Source organism: Spinacia oleracea, chromosome 6, assembly GCF_020520425.1.
Source record: "Spinacia oleracea cultivar Varoflay chromosome 6, BTI_SOV_V1, whole genome shotgun sequence".
Taxonomy (NCBI): domain Eukaryota; kingdom Viridiplantae; phylum Streptophyta; class Magnoliopsida; order Caryophyllales; family Amaranthaceae; genus Spinacia; species Spinacia oleracea.
Genome location: NC_079492.1, coordinates 59,839,778 through 59,861,004, shown reverse-complemented (window position 1 = coordinate 59,861,004; position 21,227 = coordinate 59,839,778). Strand labels below are relative to the sequence as shown.

At 36.7% G+C, this 21,227-nt stretch overlaps 1 protein-coding gene across 5 annotated transcripts; it reads right to left on the bottom strand.

The window, feature by feature from the left end:
* Nucleotides 1-635: 635 nt before the first annotated feature.
* Nucleotides 636-14,753, bottom strand: LOC110787332 (putative PAP-specific phosphatase, mitochondrial). 5 transcript variants are annotated; one of them, XR_002533080.2, is made up of 12 exons: nucleotides 14,518-14,753; nucleotides 14,291-14,387; nucleotides 13,906-14,008; nucleotides 10,951-11,162; nucleotides 10,495-10,554; nucleotides 7,794-8,182; nucleotides 6,925-7,003; nucleotides 6,755-6,805; nucleotides 6,445-6,623; nucleotides 4,431-4,521; nucleotides 2,534-2,909; nucleotides 636-1,001 (listed from the first exon to the last, which is right to left on the bottom strand). XR_002533080.2 is itself a non-coding variant. In XM_056831067.1 (10 exons), exons 1-9 carry the CDS (start codon nucleotides 14,625-14,627, stop codon nucleotides 6,471-6,473), a joined length of 1,254 nt encoding a protein of 417 aa, XP_056687045.1. In that variant the 5' UTR covers nucleotides 14,628-14,753; the 3' UTR covers nucleotides 636-1,001; nucleotides 6,445-6,470. The 5 variants fall into 5 exon arrangements, 2 of the variants coding, with proteins under 2 accessions (XP_056687045.1, XP_021847634.2); XR_008923083.1 differs by lacking the exon at nucleotides 4,431-4,521 and adding an exon at nucleotides 1,153-1,223 and having other exon boundaries at nucleotides 14,518-14,752; XR_002533081.2 differs by lacking the exon at nucleotides 4,431-4,521 and having other exon boundaries at nucleotides 14,518-14,752.
* Nucleotides 14,754-21,227: the final 6,474 nt, after the last annotated feature.

Sequence of the window (21,227 nt, the reverse complement as noted above, 5' to 3'; positions counted from 1 at the left end):
TGAATTCTCATGTTCATTTTTTCTCTTAATGAACAACTATCCGACCTAATGGAACCCTTTTGTGAGCTGCTCACAATCATATTGATTCCTTCATAGCTGTAACCTTTAATCATCAGTTGAAACCATACGAAGTATGTACCAGCCTGTCTTAAACATCTACGGTCTAGCAGAAGAAAAAAAATTGAAAGACACTAGAAAAGTTCACATCACATCCGAGTAATCCGACTAAAAAAATCAAACTAGACTAAATCGTTTTGAGTTAAACTAACCTTGGACGTACTATCATACTACATCAATTAATTCAGATGCAAAAACGGGGTTAAAAAATTAATGAAGTAGAAGAAGAAAAAACAAAGACCAGGCCAAAAAAAATCCGATCACCTTATTTCAAGTAAACTCGGTCACCTTATTTCAAGTGAATAGACCATAGTCCATAGCTACTTGATATAACTTATAAGTCATATAACCACCTTGAGGCTTCGGCCCCCTTCCAAAAAAAAAAAAAGAAGGAAAAAAAAAATTTGAAGAAGAATTGGGAGTCATTATAAATTTGAGTACTAAATTCAGTGCCCTGGTTAATCAGAACCTAACCTGTCATCATATGGTGCAATACTGCTTACAATACCCAAGGTAACTGAAAAAAATGACAATAGGAAATTCCTTAAGTAAATCTTGGGAAGTAGCAATGTCTTCCCAAATGGGAAATCATGAATAAACTTCATACAGCATTTCTGAGTTATATTTTACAATCAGGAACAAAAATAGTATCCTTCAGAAGAACAGAAGTGCTAAAATGTTATTAGCAACTGTTGTAGAAAATATACTAGAATGTAAACCTGTGATACTTAAACATCTTTGTATTATTTAAGTTGCTAAAATATTTGACAGTTGGGATGATTGTCTATACCATATGCATCAACCTCTTGATGTTGTACGCCGCCGACAGATAATGAGCAATACGATTGTCAGATGTGTGCTTGGCCGGTGATCCTAACAACAATCTGCACAAACTATTCAATTTAGAAGAGCATACTAGGAGATTTTCTTCCCCGGAGGGGTGGGAGCATTGCAGGAAATGTATTCTTGTCCGTGATTAAGCAATCGATGTATACAACAATCAAAATGTACAACAGTGTACTACACAAACCACACCTAGTTAAAGTGATTTGTTGACATCTTACATTCAAGCCCATACGCGTTCAGGTCAAGGGATTTCAAAATTCCTGCTAAATAAAGCATGTAAAAGTAATTACCCCGTCATATTTAACATGCAGCGAGAAACGTTTAACAGTGGCAAAATGAATATCATATTGAACAGAAGGGCCAAACTATAAGCAAACAGGTTTAGGTACCCAGAATTTTCACCATATTTTTTTTTAACGTTTGTACCAAACAAGAATAATAAAAAAACTAAAAATGAGTATAATACTGTAGAATATATGAGCAGGGTTAGGTATATCAATGTCTAAAAGGGTCAATGATCTTCATTTGAAGAAAACTAATTCGGGTTATGATTCCTAGACAAGTATCAACAGAACTCGAACAAGTTGCTTTTGCCTAACTCAGGAATTACTTAGATGCTGAAGTGTTATCAACAGAGATTGTTGGCTACATTAGAATAACTATCCAAATCTTTTAGATTTGCAGGTGTGAACGAAAATATAAGTAAATTAATTCTGCAACGGAAAAAAAAACATTAAAAGACAGTTAACTCATTGAATCTTCCACTACCACAAACATTTGTATGATGTAATAGTTAGATTATCAAAAGTCCATGATCCACATAAAGTAGTCAATCCATGTAAGCCTATATAAAGAATACACGTAATAATAAAATTACGTTTTTCTGTCTACTTCCCTTCAACATTGGAGTCACTTGTCAAAGAAGTATGTGTTTTACCATATTTTTCTGAGGTTCAGGGGCAACTCAGAGGCTACAATAAAAAGTTCATAGCCTAATTTATACACATATATTGAACAACTCTGAAATTTAGATGCAACCACACATTCACAGATGATAGCGGCAATCTCAGATACTAGGAAGTGTTTTAGCACAAAAAGCACTTGCACTCTTGTACTATGCTACACGACTATAAGAAAAAGTACACGACTACAAGAAAACAGTAGGCTAAAAATAAATAAATAATAAAAACTATGTTACTCTTAAGTACTCCTCCGTATTTAATTAAAAGATACACTTTGACCGGCACGTAGTTTTAGGAGAGTGTGTTGAATTTATTAAAATAAGATGAAAGTGAGTTAGTGGGTGGATTATTTATTGTAGTAAAAAGATGATGTGAGTAAGTGCCACAAGAAGGAGAGAAATATTAATATAATAGGAAATGGGCACCATGACATGCCAAAAAAGGTAAGTGTGTCTTTTAATTAAATACGACCGATTATAGAAAGTGTATCTTTTAATTAAATACGGAGTGAGTACGTAGACGGTAATACAATTCATAATTTACAAATTTAATATTAGTAATACAATATACGATCAGAAATTCAGAATAAGTAAGCTAGAAGAATTTACCTTCATTTCCTAAGCTCGTAGCTTGTTAGTACAAGATTATTAGTTACGGAATGATAATGAGTTCAAAATCTTCCACGAATTGCTCCATCAGAATGTCCATGGTAATATATCTTCACTTTCAAGTTACAAGTATGTATTCTTCATTAATTTTCATTTACCGCTTACTACCACCTAGCAACGTGGGTGTAAGTGGAATGAAACATTGAAAACCAATGAAGAAAAAAAATAGTAGCGGAGATGCATGACCATATACATTCACATGGGACATTCCATTTAACATCACAAACTCATTAGCATTCCCTAATAGTTCTGTACTCTATTTGCATCCCAAGTTCCAACAAAGGCATCGAATTTCTTTTTTCCAGTATGAAGTATCCTGAAGTAGTCATATCACCAATGCAAACTCTTATCAGTCAGAAATTCATTTGCAACTTCTTTCTGAGCAGAAACAAAAAAGTTAAAGATGTTTAATGGCCATATGCACCATTATACCCTTTCCCTTATTGCAGTGGAACCCTCATTAAAAACAATTGTAATTGAAGGGTATGGCCGTATGGAAATGCATGAAAACAAGTAAGCAAAGTTTTAAAAAACAAGAAAGGAAAAGGAAATTCCATTTCAAAATGCATACTGCCATAATTGGACTATCAGTTATCACAGTGCTCAAATTATGGTCCCTAAGCCATTCAAAAACATAATCAAAGAAAAGTGCCCACTAAGCAAATGTGAAGAGTAACTCCATCCACTATAAGATTGCCTTTCGGAAAATTGATATTTTTTGGGGGGAAATAGGTCTCAAGAGGATGCAATGAGTTGTAAGTTGAGAATTCTCTCTTTGTTATGTAAATAAATGAGGTCCCATGGGAAATTCAGTAGCTCAATGATTCAGCTGAATCTCAGAGCCCCTTTCCACACCCTTCCACTCAATGCCAGATCAATGGCCAAGCACCCTCAACCGATGTACATTACGTATTTACTGATGTGTGAACCTTCTAGGCATATGGTTGTGGTGAGAATTTAACTCACATCTGATTTTGTACTCTGTAGAGTCATAGTCCCTCATTCTTAGAATACTAAAATGGTAATTCTTTCCATTTGACAGACATTAGTCTGAGAGCTTGTAGAGTTGTAGGTGTCCTCAGGGAGCATAAAACTATATTCCAAATTTACAGTGTGTCATTAACCAGGTTAAGGGAACATATTTATTGTTTTTTTACAGAACATTTCAATCTCATGGCACTAATTTAAGCATAAAAAGTCACTGTATGATGGGGAAGAGCAGGATGATTATCCAAATACCCAATTGCCCATATGGGAACAGAGGAAACCTTAACAAAATTTATTTGCATAGTGATTCGTCTTTGGTCTAATCAAAGGCTCAAAGTTACTTTTGTTTCTCCTGATAAAATATAAAGAAACTTAACAACTCATTCCAATCTTAACCAGTTTGTCTGATCTCATTAATTTATTATTGGACTAAGCATAAAGTTGCACGGAAGCTAGAGCAAAAAAGGTAACCAGAAATAAGACAAAAGCAAAAAGATGAACACATGAGTTGTGCAAACTATTTTATAGACGGGAGGTATGCTCATCATCCCCCTCCCGGCCTCCCCAGTCCTCCTAAAGCAAAAATATATCTAGAAATAAGACAAACACAAAAAGATAAACACATGAGATAAGTTTAGTATTTTATGGAGTTAAATAAATAATAAGCATATCCCTTCGCATCAAGGTATGTCGGTATAAAGCATAAACTTAAACAAATGACCAGTTTGTGATCATGGATCACCAGGAATTGTCATTAACTAAAGTAAAGCCATACATGTGGTTGAAAAATATCTGATTGTTTAAAGTAAAGCCATCCATGCATTGTTTAATGAAAGCTTACAACTGATACCTGATTTGGTAACAGCTTGTCCAAATCTTAGGGTTTCTAGTCCATGGTTACTCCAATAGGCTTCCAAATTTCTAAAGTAGGAGAGGGTGATCTGTACAAATTACGCAATACATCAAAAAACTGCCAAAAATATTAGCAGATTCTGTTCAGAGCTGTTCAAGTTCACTAACAAACTTGGATACTTAATTGGATTTAGGCCACCTGTTTAAATATCCTAGCCACAAATACAAGAAAAGTGAAAGATGATGCTATTTTATTACTCCTTCCGTCCCTGTTTGTTTGCCCCATATTCTATTTTGGTCCGTCCCTTAAAAGTTGCTCCATTTCCTCATATAGTAACAAGTCCCCATAATTAGCAATAACTGAATTTTGCACCCTATCCTCTTCGACTTACAAAAATCAGGTTCAGCGAAGATTTTTTTTATCAATAAAAAACAGTTCTAAATGAGAAAAATCAATATTAACTAGTAAATATCAATTTTGTTAAGAAAATTTTAGTTCAGCCTATGAAAGAAATAGTAGAGAAAATTGTAAAGATAAACTTTCTTCAACGAAACTCATTTTGAACAGTAAAAATCACTTCAGATACACAATAATCAATTCTTCAATAGAAATTCAAGAGAACAGGGTTGTACTATTTACATAATGTGTAGTATAATGGGAAAAAAACATAGAAATAAAACACGGGGGTTTTTATTCGACGTCCTATTCCGCTAAAAACGCCCTCATTTCAAAAGTAAAAGTACATTACTACCCCTATAACAATTCAACCCCTTCCCCTCTCACCTCAGCCCTTACTTCCCTGCAAATCATCACCACCACCACCACCACTTGTTATTGCACCACTCCTTCACCACCACCACCAGAAACCACACCACACCACAACCACCACCACAAACCGCACCTTACCACCACCACCATCACCATCACCATCACCGCACACACTCCACTTGTAACTGCTCGAGAGAACTTCAACCACCGCGCCGGAGAAATGGCTGCACCCATCTGCTGCTGCGTTCCACCCCACCCACCGCGACAGTCTGTTGCTGCGTCCCGGAGATGCCGTGAAAGAGGGCTCCAATGGCCCCGCCGTCTAACCCTCCACCTGTGTGAGAGGTTAGTTTTTAATTTCTTTTTTTAATTTCTCTATTGTGCCGCCCAGAAATGGCGGGTGAAGCCATGGTTGTGCCGCCCTGGATAAGCGGTGGCGGCCATGGTTCAGCCGCAGATCTTGGGTTGGTGGACCATGGCCGTCGCCGCTTATACAGGGCGGCACAACCATGGCTTCACACGCCATTTTTGGGCGGCATTCAACTCTTAAAAAAAAAAAATTGATTTTATTTTTTTGAATTGTTAACATGCAGTGTTTAATTTTTGGGTGGCCGAATTTTTCTTTTGAATTGTTAACCGTGGTGAATTAGTGCAGATTAATTATTTTTTTGATTTTCTAAATTTCTATTTTTTTTTTTTGAATTGTTCCGTCTTGTTGCTGCGGTGGAGCCGCTGTTGCGTGTGGTGAAAGAGGTGGTGGGGGTCGTGATATGGTGGTGAAGGAGATGGTGGTGAACGAGATGGTGGTGGAGGTGAACGAGATGGCGGTGGTGGAGGTTAACGAGATGGCGGTGGAGTCGGTGGTGAAGAGGATGGTGGTGGAGAGAGAGCTGCCGGAATAGGTGGTGGAGGAGGTGAAGGAGATGGCGGTGGAGTTGGTGGTGAAGAGGATAGTGGTGAAGGGCACAAATGTCCTTTCATGTAAAATACGCGGACGTTATTAGCGTACGAGGACGTCGAATAGCGATACACTAAAACACTGGCCATCAAAAGAGGCTTGACTGCTGAGACAACATAAGCATATGAGCTCATTGTTCCGGGAATGGTTAGTGGTGCAATGGTAAATACGTACTATTTATTAAAAAAATGCAGACAGAATAGGCAATCAGCTAATCTACAAGTAGGATAATAAACAAATACCGCGATTCTATAATTATAAAAAATAAAAATATTGGTGAAATACCTGGATGTAGACACGTAGTAAAATCTCTAAGACACAACTGATGACTTAAGAGAAATTAAATCCAAGATCTGGCCATGCAAGGTTCCATTTGTCACCAGTACACCACCTGAAGGAGATATGATTCTTCGTGCCATTTCATCAGCAGCTAGATCGATTTTTCTCCCCCTCCAATCAGTGACCTGGTCAAAATAGATCAGATTTCATAAACCAATCTGATAACAAGGTGGGAATCGTGGGACCAGTAACTAAAAAAGTTGCAGATATGTTGCATCTGTTTGTAGTACAAAACTTCGAGGGAGAGTGACGCAACCTTTCCACCAGCTTCATGCACACAAATCATGCCAACAGCATGGTCCCAAGCCTACATTTTCGTGTAATTAAAGTGTCAAGCAGTAGATATAAGTTGGAGATATCACAAGAAATCCTGCGATCTTCACCGTAATAATGAACTAAGTGAAACACAAAAACACAGGTAAATACCTTCATTATTCTTTCAGCCCTTGCTCGAACAATGAAAACAGATGCTCTACCTGAAGCGACCGTCAAGTACTTGCATAAACTGCACAGGAGGGGAAAATAATTTATTAATATGGATCAACCAAGATAAAGACAATCAATATATACAGCAGTGAACAGCCAGAACCCTAAATATATAATCCCTCTTAGAAAGAATAGCAAGACGTAAGTGTGTCGTAAAGCCTGTAATGATAAGGAAGCCATAAACTACTTCAATGGAGAAGGTTTGGATAGGATCAAGATCTGAAAAGAAAACAAGGATGACAAAAAATCCCGAACAAATTTTATGATGGTGGAAATGCACTAGTAGAATAGGCCATGCAGCTGACATTTACATTGCACCACTAACAATCCCCAAAACAACAAGCTTCTTAGAGCATACAGACATGATAATTGTATGACGACTTTCCGACATTAAATGTCCATTTGGTTTAAACATTAAGGTAGATACACAGAGTGAGTATCACTCTGCCTGCAAGTAACAAGCATTAAACACTGAAATGTGGATAGCTTATTTAGTTAGAGCTGTCCATCCCTAATCAAGAGATTAGGGATCAGAATTTCACATTCATAAACCTCATGGCAGGACAATGTTAGTTTGACGTGGTGTAATCTCAATCCCCCCCCCCCCCCCCCCCCCCCCCCCCACCCACCTGGCGTGACAAGCACAATCTTGCCTCAATGGTATTCAGAGGGTTAAAGGATCTTTTTATGATCTTATTCAACTAAAAGAAACCAACAAAATACACAAAGGAATCAACATCTTAAGACCAAATAAATGACCAAATATCCAAGCAATGCATTCATATCAAGTACAGAAGAATTAGGTATACCTTCCACAGCACATTGGGAGAAGAAGGATTTGCTTATCCCCTGCATTAGTAGGGTTAGTTGTCGCACTAAGAGAATCTGATAGGGGAAATGAATCCCACGTTTGACTCTCGGGGATACAGAAACGTCCCTCGTGAACTAAAGAAGATCCATCAACAAAGCATCTTTCCCAAAAACTATCCATATTCTGTAGACCACCAAGCAAGTTAGGTAATCTAACTGTCCATGTTCCACAGCCCACGTGAGCCGCCATAATGATCCCTAATGAAGATTCATTCCCTTGGCATTCTTGGACATCGGTAAGAGATTCATTTAAAGAGTCTTCTTTCCAATTTGGACAACCCATAACACCCAATACCATCTCCCCTTCAACTATAAGTGCCAGTCCAACCTGAAAATGACATCACAGCAAGAAAATTATATATACAATGAAATCACAAATAAAAACAAAATGGCTAGAAAGTCACTCATTTTGCTAATTGGTGATATTTCTTCTTAGGGAAAAAGGGTGAGCAAACGGAATGCTAACTATATATCTGGATCTCCCTAGAACAAGCCAAAGGTAATGGTGGTGGTGGTGGTGGTGGTGGTGGTGGTGGTGGTGATGGTGGTGGACTGGTGGTGGTAGTGCTGGTGGTGTTTTAGTGACAGATATTGTTGAGTCCAGATCTTTTGCAATCTCCTTGCACAAATGCATTATGAATACAACTAAGGTTAAAATCATACTTGTAGTCACTGTAGCTTCTTGCGTTATTGAACTACTTTTCACTATGGTAATATGGTTTCACAATAAGGGTCACAAGTTGCTGCATGATATTTTCTATTGGCTGAATAGAAGTCAAGAAATGCAGCCATGAAAATTGTTTTATACGTTGCACTTCAGTTGTCCTTAGGAAAAGTTGTGCATCTTTAGGTACATCACCAAAGCTGTTCATCCAAATGTTCTCTACCCTAAAACCTGTTAGAAATTGACAAACCAACAAAAAATTTTTAACCCTTTTAGCATCGCACCAATCTAACTACATCAAATCCTCAAATAATAACACCAAGCATAATTCAACAAGACTCGCCACTCAAAAATCGACCAAGTCCTCTCTGATAATAGATGTCTATATTTGTGCATTTAAGGGGCACTAAGGCTAGTTTAGGATAACTCGTGCTCAACTTTACAGGGTTGTTTGGTTGTTTATGTCTTTTTTATGACCTTCCAGGAGTCTTAGACAACCTACAAAGTAAGGGAGGCCTATAATGGTTTGGATGTGGGCCACAGAGTCCAAGAAATCCAATTTGGGGACTACAAGATGATGAAATTGAAGGTGCTCAAAGCTGAAAGCTCGCACATCCATGTGGTACTGGAAAAAAACAGTACAAAAGTTGTTACTGAGTGGTTTCCCACGCCAGAGTGAAGGGGTGCACAATTGCACATTCATGAGGTGATGTGGACTTGAGTTCAAAATCTGCTTCTATTTGCTACTGGATTGCTTTGCACTTACGTGGGAGATCCAACATATCTGAGCATGACATTGCTGAGCTGGACCTTTCTTTATGACTGTCAAGTCGGTTTAGGTAATCACTTTAGACCCCAACCAACTTTCACTACTGTTTGCTTTCTTTATAATCTCTTGGCACTTAGAACAGTTTTTGAAACAAGTTAGAGAAAGAAATGATTAGATGTTTCAAACTTTCAATGGTTCTTCAAGATTCTTACTTTCATCATCCATTAATTGAAGTACTTATTTTCCTCTCTATTTCTCTTTACATTATGTTTATTATAGCTTTTTTTTTTTAAACTATGTTTGTCTTTACATATGTTTATTATAGTTTTTAATAGCTTTTGTTTGTCTTTATTGTTTAATTATGAATAGTGACTATTTGATAATACAAGGTTAGGTGGAACACTAGCCATGAATCACATTACATGATTTCTCCTATTCTCCAATTAAATTGATTATAGCTCTCGCTTACCTGAATTTTGATTATTATTGATACTAGAATAGAAAGAGTCGGCATTGCTATTGAACACCAATATCTGGATGTCAATGGAAGTTGAACTCGGATTGGTTACAGAGATTTCAAATAAGAACAAGGATTTTCTATTAAATAAGTGGACTTGACGGTATGGAAAGTAGAATGCAATGCTTAATGTCTCCATATTGCATGATCCCAAGATAATAGGTATGATCACATGTTAGAGAAGCCGGCATAATCCATGGAGATTTATTGGTAAATTAAAAAGATAAATTGGGGTGGAGAATTACCATTGCATTAGATCTTAGTAGTAAGATAATTTACTCAAGATATTTCAATTCCAGATTCTTCTATCATTATTTACTCTAATTGATTGCATGAGATTGGCTTTAGATTAGCTCTATTTTAGTCTATCAAATGTTACCTGCTTAGCCGATTAGATTAGGCGTACATTGATGTTACTTTAAACATACCATGTGTCTTCAACCCTTATTTGCGGTACAATCCTACAATAACATGTCCCGCTTAAGGATTATAATTCGCTCAACACTTCCCTTTCATCCACACCACCAAACAGCCACAGGATCTAGCTACTAAATTTTTGCAACCCGTTCCTTTCTTGGCAGAAAATGAATTAACAATCAATTATCATAAATAGTTCTTTGACAGAACCACAATGGGAAAGTCAACTGACTGAATCAGAATAAGAAAACTAGGAGTAAAGAAGGGACATACAACATATAAGGCATTGCCACCTTTGAGAAACCCCCGTGTCCCATCTATTGGATCCAGGACCTGCAGTGGATTATGCACAGTTAATGTATATAAGAAGTGAATTTAAACCAACAATCAAAAAGACTTTGCACTTTTAATCAATGAAAGACATGTCACGAAGACACATGGAGAACACGAATGAGGAGTGCCACAAACAGACCTCAAAAGAGACAATTTATGATGTAATGATTATTGGAACCATGAGTAGATCGCACTTTAACAAAATGCGTTCAGTACAAATTACCAAAAGGCAAGGACGGTATACTAGTTAAATATAGAAGATATGTGCATGTCGAAGAAAGAAAGCTTTGAGGTTGAGGGTGATACAGGGGTATACGACAGTTGGTCATAAAAGAAATAGTGGATAAACATTTAAACCTGAATTCATCAGATGATTAACGTTATCTCAAAAATTACCCAATAAGTAGCCGGCTTGGCCTCAAAAGAAATGGCATTACTCGCTCCTCTGTCAATTGCTTCCAGCACTTCATCATCTGTTAATTGTTCAGATGTGAAGCTCGTGTTATCTTTGACAACATTTACCACAGCATCAGCAAGATTATTAGAACGCAAGAAAGCAGAGTCCTCTTCAGCCACCAAGGGAATCCATGGAAAATCTCTTTTCAGCTCTATCCAAAAAGAAGACAAAAAGTTGTTACAGAAACAATAAAATATGGAACGAAATTTTGTTTAGGCTCCATGCTTATTACTATAAGATCAGTTAGATTTACATGATTGAACCAATAGGCAATCATGTAAATGTTAAACATATGTTTGTGCTCTAAGACTATCACAATTAATCTTCATCAAATTTTATCATAAGCAAATAATGTAAATGTGAAAAGTTCATCCATCAATGAACTAGTATTAAACACTTTAAATTCATCCGCAGAAGCAATCAAGTTTTTAGAACTTATATTGGAGTAATTTACATTAGTGGCAGTCCCCTTGTTTTCCTGAAATGACAAGGCATGGAAAGTGATAGGTCTTTCCCTACATCAGCAAACCTTCCCTGTAATTACTATCCACATTCTGGAGTCAGTAGTACATAGTACGCTTGTCCAGATCTGCTAGCCTGCTAGGTACAACTGAAGTCGGAAATACCAGGGAATGAGGGTCCGGACTTCAAATTTGCTGAAGAGAAATGACAGTATATCTTAATACTCTCTTATTGGCAAAGCATGGGCACAGTTGTTGAAGGTCGGGGGGGAACAGGATAAGAAAATATATGACTTAATAGGCAACCAAATTCCATAGTGACAATTATACGTATGAAAAAAAAAAAATATTAAACCCCGTCCATAGCAAAGTGAGTACATAAAAACATGTCAAACAAGACAGAAAGTAGGAAACCTCCCCTGAGCTAGACCCAAGTCCTCACAAGCATAGCTTATGCAAACAGTCTATCTGACGCCATATTCAAATCCCATGTTCGACCTCTTTCGGCCATATACCTTTCATCAGTGGCGGTGCCAGTATGGGTTCAGTGGGTTCAACTGAACCCGTACTGGAAAAAAAACAAATAATAAGTTCACAAGTTTCTGAAACTATGTAAATTCACTGTTATGTACAATTTAGCGCTAAAAATAGATAAGAAGTGAAAGCTGGATCATTGGTTGGAGTAGGAACAATCTTCCACCTTCATTTTTGGTGTGTATGAGGTCGCGGGTTCGACTATCCTCAGACATTTGATTTTTTTTCTTTTCTCTCTCGGTAGCAATAATTTTAAACTTTTAATAAATAATTTTGAAAGTTATCTAATGCTCTAGCAAAATTTGGATTTTGTTTTTATTCATTTTTTTAAAAACTTTTTCGTTTAATAATTTATTTATTTTATTTATTTTATGAACTACAGTACGTATTAAACCCCCGAAAAAATCAATGAAATATGCTAATGTGCTCTTTGCACACAAAAAATATGACTTGTGTTTTAATTTCGAACCCTTAACACAAATTTTCTGGTACCGCCACTGCCTTTCATTAAGTTCAACAATGTCGAGGTTAAAAACCAGTACCATATGTCAGAAGCAATTCTTTAACCCAAGTCTGAGATACATGATCCAACTAAATTCTCATCTCTTGTATACCATGTATCTCTTTTGGCAAGTTGACAACTAGACAACTAAGCCAAAAAGAAATTATCCTTCAAAGCATATAAAAAGGAGATAGGTCCTCATAATAGCAAAGGGCGAACAATGTTCATAATGATCCGTCAACTGGTAGGTAAATTAATTTATTATTATAAGTACTAGGGAAACTGCTAAGGATTATATAAGTACAAGTGTACAACTATAATTTCAGTTTTGACAAAAACTACACAACACTCTCTAAAATTTCTCGCCGACTACATTGATGAATATCATTAAAATAAGCAAATGTGAAAGAGCTTTCATAATATTAAGTGTATAGTTTTGTAGAGTTTGAGGGAAATTAATTTTCACAGTTCAACATTTACAACTGAAACATTTTAGACGGAGGGAGCACCCCTCAAAGTAAACGCTATTACTCCGAACTACAAATATAAGGGAAATCTAGAAACAAAGTATTCAATGACACCCAAATTTACTGTGGCCAGCTTCAGCTTTTCCCATGTGATAAAAAAACCACGTCCCTTTTTCAGTTGTCCCAAGACTTTCTTCATACTTATAGTTCGAACTGAATTACAACTTTATATTCTCCAACACCGGTGTGTAAAGGTGCATTTAAGGCGAGGGACTTCAAAGAGGTGCACCAAGCCCCGAAGGCACTTTGAGGCGCACCCTGAGGCGCAAATTAATCAACTTTTTTAGTTTACATAGTGCGTCTCACTTCAATGTGGCGCACCTTGCCTAGGCGCAGCAGGAAGCATGTCACCTCGATGCGCTTTGAACCTTTTTATACATTGCACCAACCTGTTTTTTGCACTCCATCCCAATACTCTCTCTTCTATTTCTCTTCCAACTTTTGTATTCTACTTACACAACCACTCTTAATCTAAGTGCCGACTCCGAATGTGAAACTACAGTGGGACTGCTACCACATAAATTAAAACACAGGGAATTCAACTTCAATATACACTTTCACCAATGAAAGTGTACGAACAGAGTTCAAATAGCATCAAACAATGTGCTTTAGATGATGCCCTTATGTGGACGGAACATGGTTATCTTAAACAAATAGTTATATCGATTTCAGCTATCTAAATTGCTCCTTCAATCCTTCCTACCAAAAAGAAAGCATGTATCCAAAATATTAACAGTATTTTTCTAACCAAACAGTAGAAAAAGGATAAAATAAGAACTCATTTACTAATTCCACAATCATCATATTAGTATTTTTCTTTTTCTTCCCCGCATTAAAAAGCTAGTAGCTGAAAAATCAGAGAATTGTTACCTAAACTAATCAAAGCTTGAACACTGAAGTCAGCGATGGTGACTGGACTATTGTCATTCTTCTCCAGAACCCCTCCGTCGTCGGAGAATAACGACTTCTGCACCTGCAATTCAACACTCGATTAAGATAATAAACAACACAACTCCAATAAATAGAGAACCGTATACATCCTCAGCTTTTTTTTGTCACAACATTTGCTTTTTCACGATCTTGAATGCACAACTTTGACAATTGATATCTTTGATTAGTTTCTAATATCTGAAAATAACGAATAAATTTGATCCGGCCAAAGGCTAATGTTGCAATTAAAAAGTAGCTGATGAAGTATAAATCAATCAATTTCACAGCTAATAAGAAATGGGAGGAAAAGAGAGAGAGGAAGTACGTCAACACAAATGCGACAAGCTCTCTGGACGACATTAACAGCAGCTTCAAGCTCTTTGTAATGCTTTGCTTGCTGAGGCGAAAATGGCAAGCTTGACCTAGAATTTCCGACAAATAATCATCACATTGAACACAAATTGAAATTGAGAACAAAAACCTAATTGTTTTTCCTACTGTAGCAATTGAAATCAATGCGATTTTGATTTAAGAAGAAGTAACGTATAATACCTGACAGTGAAAAGCTTAGAGGAAGGATAATGGCGGAATTTGGAAGACGAAAGAGGATTAACAGTGGTCAAACTTCTTGAGAATCGAAATGTGGAGAGACGGAGATCCATTGCTGATAAGTTTTGAGAATGCAGGATGAGTGAAGGAGAATTGCCAAATGCAGTAGTCTCGCGCTCTTTGATGAACTTAGGACAGACGAGTGATTATCAGTGGCTTAAGAACACTGTTGTTGACTTCTTGGCGTTGTTGCCGATTTGGAGCCGTTCCGAGTTAATTTCAGTAATTAGGAAACTTTTCCAATCAAAAGGCATTTTCGTAATAAAACATCGAAGTTTTTACGAGAATATCATTAAATATGGGTTAAAGTACAATGACATGTTGTTATCAAATATGGGTCACATGTACCGTTGTTATTGTATTTTCATAATACATCAACAACTATTTAATATACCGTCAACGACACGCAATATACAATAAGCTTCTACTAATAAATTAAACAACCCACAACTATAAACATACCGTCAATCACTTACCAATAAATAATATTGCATTTTAGTAATTTATCAGCAATCATAAAATATAGTAATATACAGTCAACGATAAATGGTATATAATCAGCACCGAGTAATATGCAGTCAATAACACAAATATACAGTCAACACCTAACATTATACCACCTCCAATTTCGAAGCAATATATTTACGAAAATGTCATTTGATTGGATTTTTTTCCAATCACTGAGATTAACTCGGAATTTCTCACCAGTTTGCCACCCTTCTTGTTAGTGGGAAGATTTATATGCACACAGTGCCAAAAAAAAAACCAATAATTTATATTCATTCTCTTTTACTTTATATGTTGTACTCTGCAATAGATGCATTGTTTCTCATTTGGACACTATTCATCAACCAACTTTTGACAATAATTATTTTACATTATGTAAGAATAAGCTTAGTTAAGTGAGATCTTGTTACATTCGTATCAATGCGAGGATTCCAAATATCAAGTTTTTATAATTAACGATATTAATGTTCAAATGAGCGTGTTGGAATACGTGAAAAATGAAATGATGTTAGTATTGTGAAATGAAGATAGCAATATAGTAAAAGGTTTTTACATTTAATTTGTTTTTACTTTTCTAATTTAAATAAAGGGTAAACATAGGCAAACCATTTTTTGACACCGCTTCAAGCGTTCCATTATATAATAGTGATGCTTTTATTTTAGTTAAGATTAAAGTTCCTTTCAATTCGACTTATTTTGTCTAAACTTATATTATAAACTTAATTTGTGTGTAAAAAAGTATGGAAATACTTATTTTTTTCTGAACTTATCTTAACTCATCTGAACTTATTTTGTGTGAAATAAGCCAAAAGTCGAAAAGAATATAACCTGAATTTATTTTAATTAGTACTAATTTTATTTCAATCATAACTATTTGACTCATAAAGATAACTATGCTTTTAGTACTTTTAGTTTATGTTCTACACTAATTAAGTTAGTATTGAAAAAATTGAAACAAAAAAAAGTTGGAAAATTTGTAATTATTAATCCAACCTTTGCCCGATTTTCTTTAATTAAGCCTACGGCGCCTACCTATGCTATATTTCTAAATAATACAACATTTATGACCCAATTACTATTATTAAGCCTGGATGACTGGTTACCTGCTACAAAGTCAACGTAAAAAACGTTGACAACCTTTCCCTCCTAAAATATTGGACACGTCATCATACTTGCCACCTAAACAAGGATTTCTTTTTTTTCCCACAAAACCCTTAACTCTTCTCTGTTGTTTCTCTGTACCGTGTTTCTAATCCTCTCTCCTCTATTACTCCTTCAACAACAATTGTACTACTTCATGACATCATCAGCGATTTTTTGTGGAAATAGGTGACTTCATCCACGGGCATTCAAATTTCTTCTCTATAATCGTACAATTGCAGTAAGTTTTACGAACCCTGGCGTTTTTGGTCTTTTTTTTTGGTAAATTTTGAATTTTTGGTCTTTTTTTTGGTAAATTTTGAATTTTGAACCCTAGCGTTTTTGGTCTTTTTTTTGGTAAAACCCTAGCTGAATTGTTGATGCTCTGTTCGTAAAAAAATAATATTTTTTTTTTTAATTTTGTGGGAGGTTGGTTATTGTGGTCTTGTTGAAAATTTAGTAAAAAAAATCGTGTAAATTTGTTGAAGAATTTGTTGTTTTCGCTCTCGAATTTGTTTGAGTAGGGTTAATTATATGTTAAATTGAGTTTAATTGTTGTTGATTTTACGTTTTATTTTTGAAAATTGGTAGGATGGCTCCGGGTACTCTAAAATTTTGTCATGGAGGTGTGTTTAAAAAGATTGCGAATGGTGAGACAGTGTATGAGGGAGGACGAGGTGTAACATTTTCTGTTGATGTTGATGAGTTGTGTTGGTGGGATTTAGAAGCCTTAGCTAATAAATGTGGGTATGACAAAATCGAAGGGCTTTACTACTTGATTCCCGGGTATAGTTTAGCGAATGGATTAAGGATGAAGATGCAGAGGTTTTAAAGATGGCTGATTTGGTGTTAAAGTATAGGTGTATTGAGATGTATGTATGTCATGGAGTTGTGTTACCAAACCTAGAAAACAAAAACACAACAGGAAATAATGATGCCCTGTCATCTTCCCAAAAAGGCATTGCCCTGTCATCATCAGCTAAAAGAATTCCTGCCACCTCATCATCACCCAAAAAAGATGTTGTCACCTCATCAGTAGTACCTAAAGCTACCATATCCACCAACAAACTGTCTCCCACCCCTTTAAACCCTACACCAACCACAACAGATCTTCTTCCCCAGCAACCCCAGTCCATTCCAAAAGGCTTCACTCAAGCTACTGAAAATTCAAGCAGTAGCCAATTCATAGAAAATTATGAATTGGAAGATCCAAGACCTGACAGGTCATTGAAGCACAATGATTTATTCAGTGACATAAGTGATGAAGATGATGATCCCAACTGGAGTTCAGGTAGTGAGTTTAGTGACCATATCAGTGATGACAATCTGGAGAGGAAAATACTGAATGAGGAGATATTAGCTGATGGAAAACAGTCTGATTCAGATGAAAGTGATGAGGAGTATTTTGCAGCTAGGGCAAGGATGAAGAGCCATAACAACAACCTATTTGAAGTAGCTCAAAAACTTAAAAATGATTTAGCCGCGGGAAAGTTAGGTGGTGGTCAGTCAAAGGATACTACCGGGAAGGGAACTAGTGCTGCAGGTGGTTATGTGAGTGAGTACGAGGATAGTGAGGATGATATACATACGCCCCCCGACAGTGGTGACGAGGGTTTGGCTATCAGTAGGAGGAGAAGGCAAGCTATTTTAGTAGGTGAACACACTGATTTTTCTGTGTTCAAGTGGAAAGTGGGGCAAAGGTTTCCCAACAGGGCTGCTTTCAAAGAAGCTGTGGCTAAGTATGTTGTTTTACAGGGAAGAAATTTGTTCATACAGCCTAGCGATATACGTAGACAACAAAGGTTAGGGGTGAAGTGTGTAAAAGGTTGTCCGTTCTACTTGTATGCATCTTGGAACTCTAGGAGAGCAATACTAGTCGTTAAGATGGTAGAGGGTGAGCATACTTGTCATAGAAATATGAAAAAGAATCGACATTTGAAGACGACTTGGGTTGCAAAACAGTTTCTCGAGGTGTTCAAGGCAAGACCTCACTGGCCGGCTAAGGAAATAATGGAGACCATAAGAAGGGCATTTAAGATTGTAGTGAAGAAGGAGTTCGCGTATAAGGTGAAGTACGCTGCACACAACTTGTTACATGGGTCGATGCACGAGCATTACAAGAAGGTTGGAGGGTATGTGGCAGCACTGAAGAGTAGTAGTCCTGGTACTGTGGTGGAACTAGCGACTGATGTTTATAAACAAGAATTTCCACCTGTTTTCCAGAGGTTTTATACTTGTTTTGAGGGGTTGCAGAAGGGCTGGAAGCAGGGTTGCAGAATGGTGATAGTTGTTGATGCATGTTTCCTTAAAACATTCTTGGGTGGGCAGTTGATGAGTGCAATAGGCAGAGATGGGAACGACCAGATGTACCCTATTTATTGGGCAGTAGTAGAGGGGGAGAATAACTTGTCTTGGCAGTGGTTTTTTCTTCTTCTCCAGAGTTCACTCGATCTAGGTGAAGGAGAGGGAATTGCTATTATTTCAGATGAGCACCAGGTTTGTTTTCTACATCATACGAAGTTGTAATTTTTTTTTTAGTTTTCTGTTTTGGTTCATCCACACTTTGTTCTGATATGTTCTGTTGCTTGCTGTTTTGTTCTGATCTCTCTGCTGCTTGCTGTTCTGAATTATGGTAATGCTGATCTGTTTTGTGTTGCTGCTTGTTGTTCTGTTTTGTGTTGTTGATCTGTTCTGAATTTTTTTTGAACTTTTCAATGTAATAGTGCAAGTTAAACTTGCAGAAGTACTAAGTGAAGTAACATGCCTAAATTTGACCTAACTTGGCCTAAATTGAACTAGCATGCCTAAATTTGCCTAACTTCGCGTTCGTTGACCTAAGTTGACCTTATTTTACCTAACTTCGCCTAAATCGAACTAACATGCCTAAATTTGCCTAACTTCGCGTTCATTGACCCTATTTGACCTTATTTGACCTCACTTGGCCTAAATCGAACTAACATGCCTAAATTTGCCTAACTTCGCGTTCGTTGACCTAAGTTTACCTTATTTGACCTCACTTGGCCTAAATCGAATTAACATGCCTAAATTTGCCTAACTTCGCGTTCGTTGACCCTATTTGACCTTATTTGACCTCACTTGGCCTAAATCGAACTAACATGCCTAAATTTGCCTAACTTTGCGTTCGTTGACCTAAGTTGACCTTATTTGACCTCACTTGGCCTAAATCGACCTAACATGCCTAAATATGCCTAACTTGGCCTCAATCGACCTAACATGCCTAAATTTGCCTAACTTCTAAATACCTGTGAACACACTATGATCTGATCAGAATGTTGTTAATATGATCTGATCAGAACTCAGAACCCAATCAGGTTAATCTGATCTGATCAGAATGCTGTTACTCTGATCTGATCAGAATTATGGTAATGTTGCTTGTTGTTTTGTTCTATTTTGATCTGCTGCTTGTTGTTTTGTTCTGATCTGTTATCTTCCTTGCTGTTTTGTTCTGATGTTTCTGCTGCTTGTTGTTCTGTTTTTGGTTGCTGTTTGTGTTGCTGTTGACCTCACTTGATCTGGTATGTTAGTGAATAGTTGTTGAACCACTACAGGCAGGCATAAGGCACTACAGGGTTGTGTCTGATCTCTCCTAAGGACAAAACAATGCACTGCAGGCCTATAAAGCCATTGCAGGCCTTTATAAGGCACTGCAGGACTGTGAGATGGACTGCATTCATGACCAAAAAAGGCCTAACTTCCCCTTAGTTGACTTAGTTGACCTAAGTTGACCTTGGTTGAACTAACTTGTCTTAAATCGAGCAAACATGCCTATATTTTCCTAACTTCGCCTTCGTTGACCTAAATTGACCTAAATCGACCTAACTTGACTAAATTTTCCTAACTTTGAACACGTTGACCTAAGTTGACCTTAGTTGACCTAAATGGAGCTAAGGTAACTATATTGGTCTAAATGGACCTAAGTCAAGCTAGTTTAACCTTTTTTGACCTTATTTGACCTTTTAGATCTAAGTTGACCTAACTTGGCCTAAATCAAGCAAACATGCCTATATTTGCCTAACTTCGCCTTCGTTGACCTAAATTGACCTAAATCGACCTAACTTGACTAAATTTTCCTAACTTTGCATATGTTGACCTAAATTGACCGTAGTTGACCTTATTTGACCTAAGTTGACCTAACTTGGCCTAAATCAAGCAAACATGCCTTTATTTGCCTAACTTCGCCTTCGTTGACCTAAATTGACCTAAATCAACCTAACTTGACTAATTTTTCCTAACTTTGCATACGTTGACCTAAATTGACCTTAGTTGACCTTATTTGACCTAAGTACCTAACTTGGCCTAAATCGAGCAAACATGCCTTTATTTGCCTAACTTCGCCTTCGTTACCTAAATTGACCTAAATCGACCTAACTTGACTAAATTTTCTTAACTTTGCATACGTTGACCTAAGTTGACCTTAGTTGACCTAAATGGACCTAAGTTAACTATATTGGTCTAAATGGACCTAAGTGAAGCTAGTTTGACCTTTTTTGACCTTTTAGACATAAGTTGACCTTATTTGACCCTAACTTGGCCTAAATCGAGAAAACTTGAGCTAAATTGAGATAAATTTTCCTAAATTCATATAAATTGACATAACTTAAACTGACATTTATGTTTTGTTTTCTGTCTGGAATTTGTTTTCTTTTTTTTGTTTTTTGTTTTGATTTTGTTTTATGTCTATAATCTGTTTTCAGTTTTGACATTTAATTCTTTTTCCTGTTTTATCTTTGTCCTAGGCTATATTAAATGTTGTCGCAGTTGTTCTACCAAAAGCAGAGCACAGACATTGTGCGAGGCACATATTTGCGCATTGGCATAAAGATTATAGAGGTGATGAAATGAAGCTTCTATTCTGGAAAATTGCAAAGGCGTACAACCTTGTTGACTACAATGATGCCATGTATGAACTGACACAGCTGAATGTGGATGTTGCCACTGCATTCAAGGGATACAAACCAGAGGTTTTTTGTCGAGCTTTCCTAGAT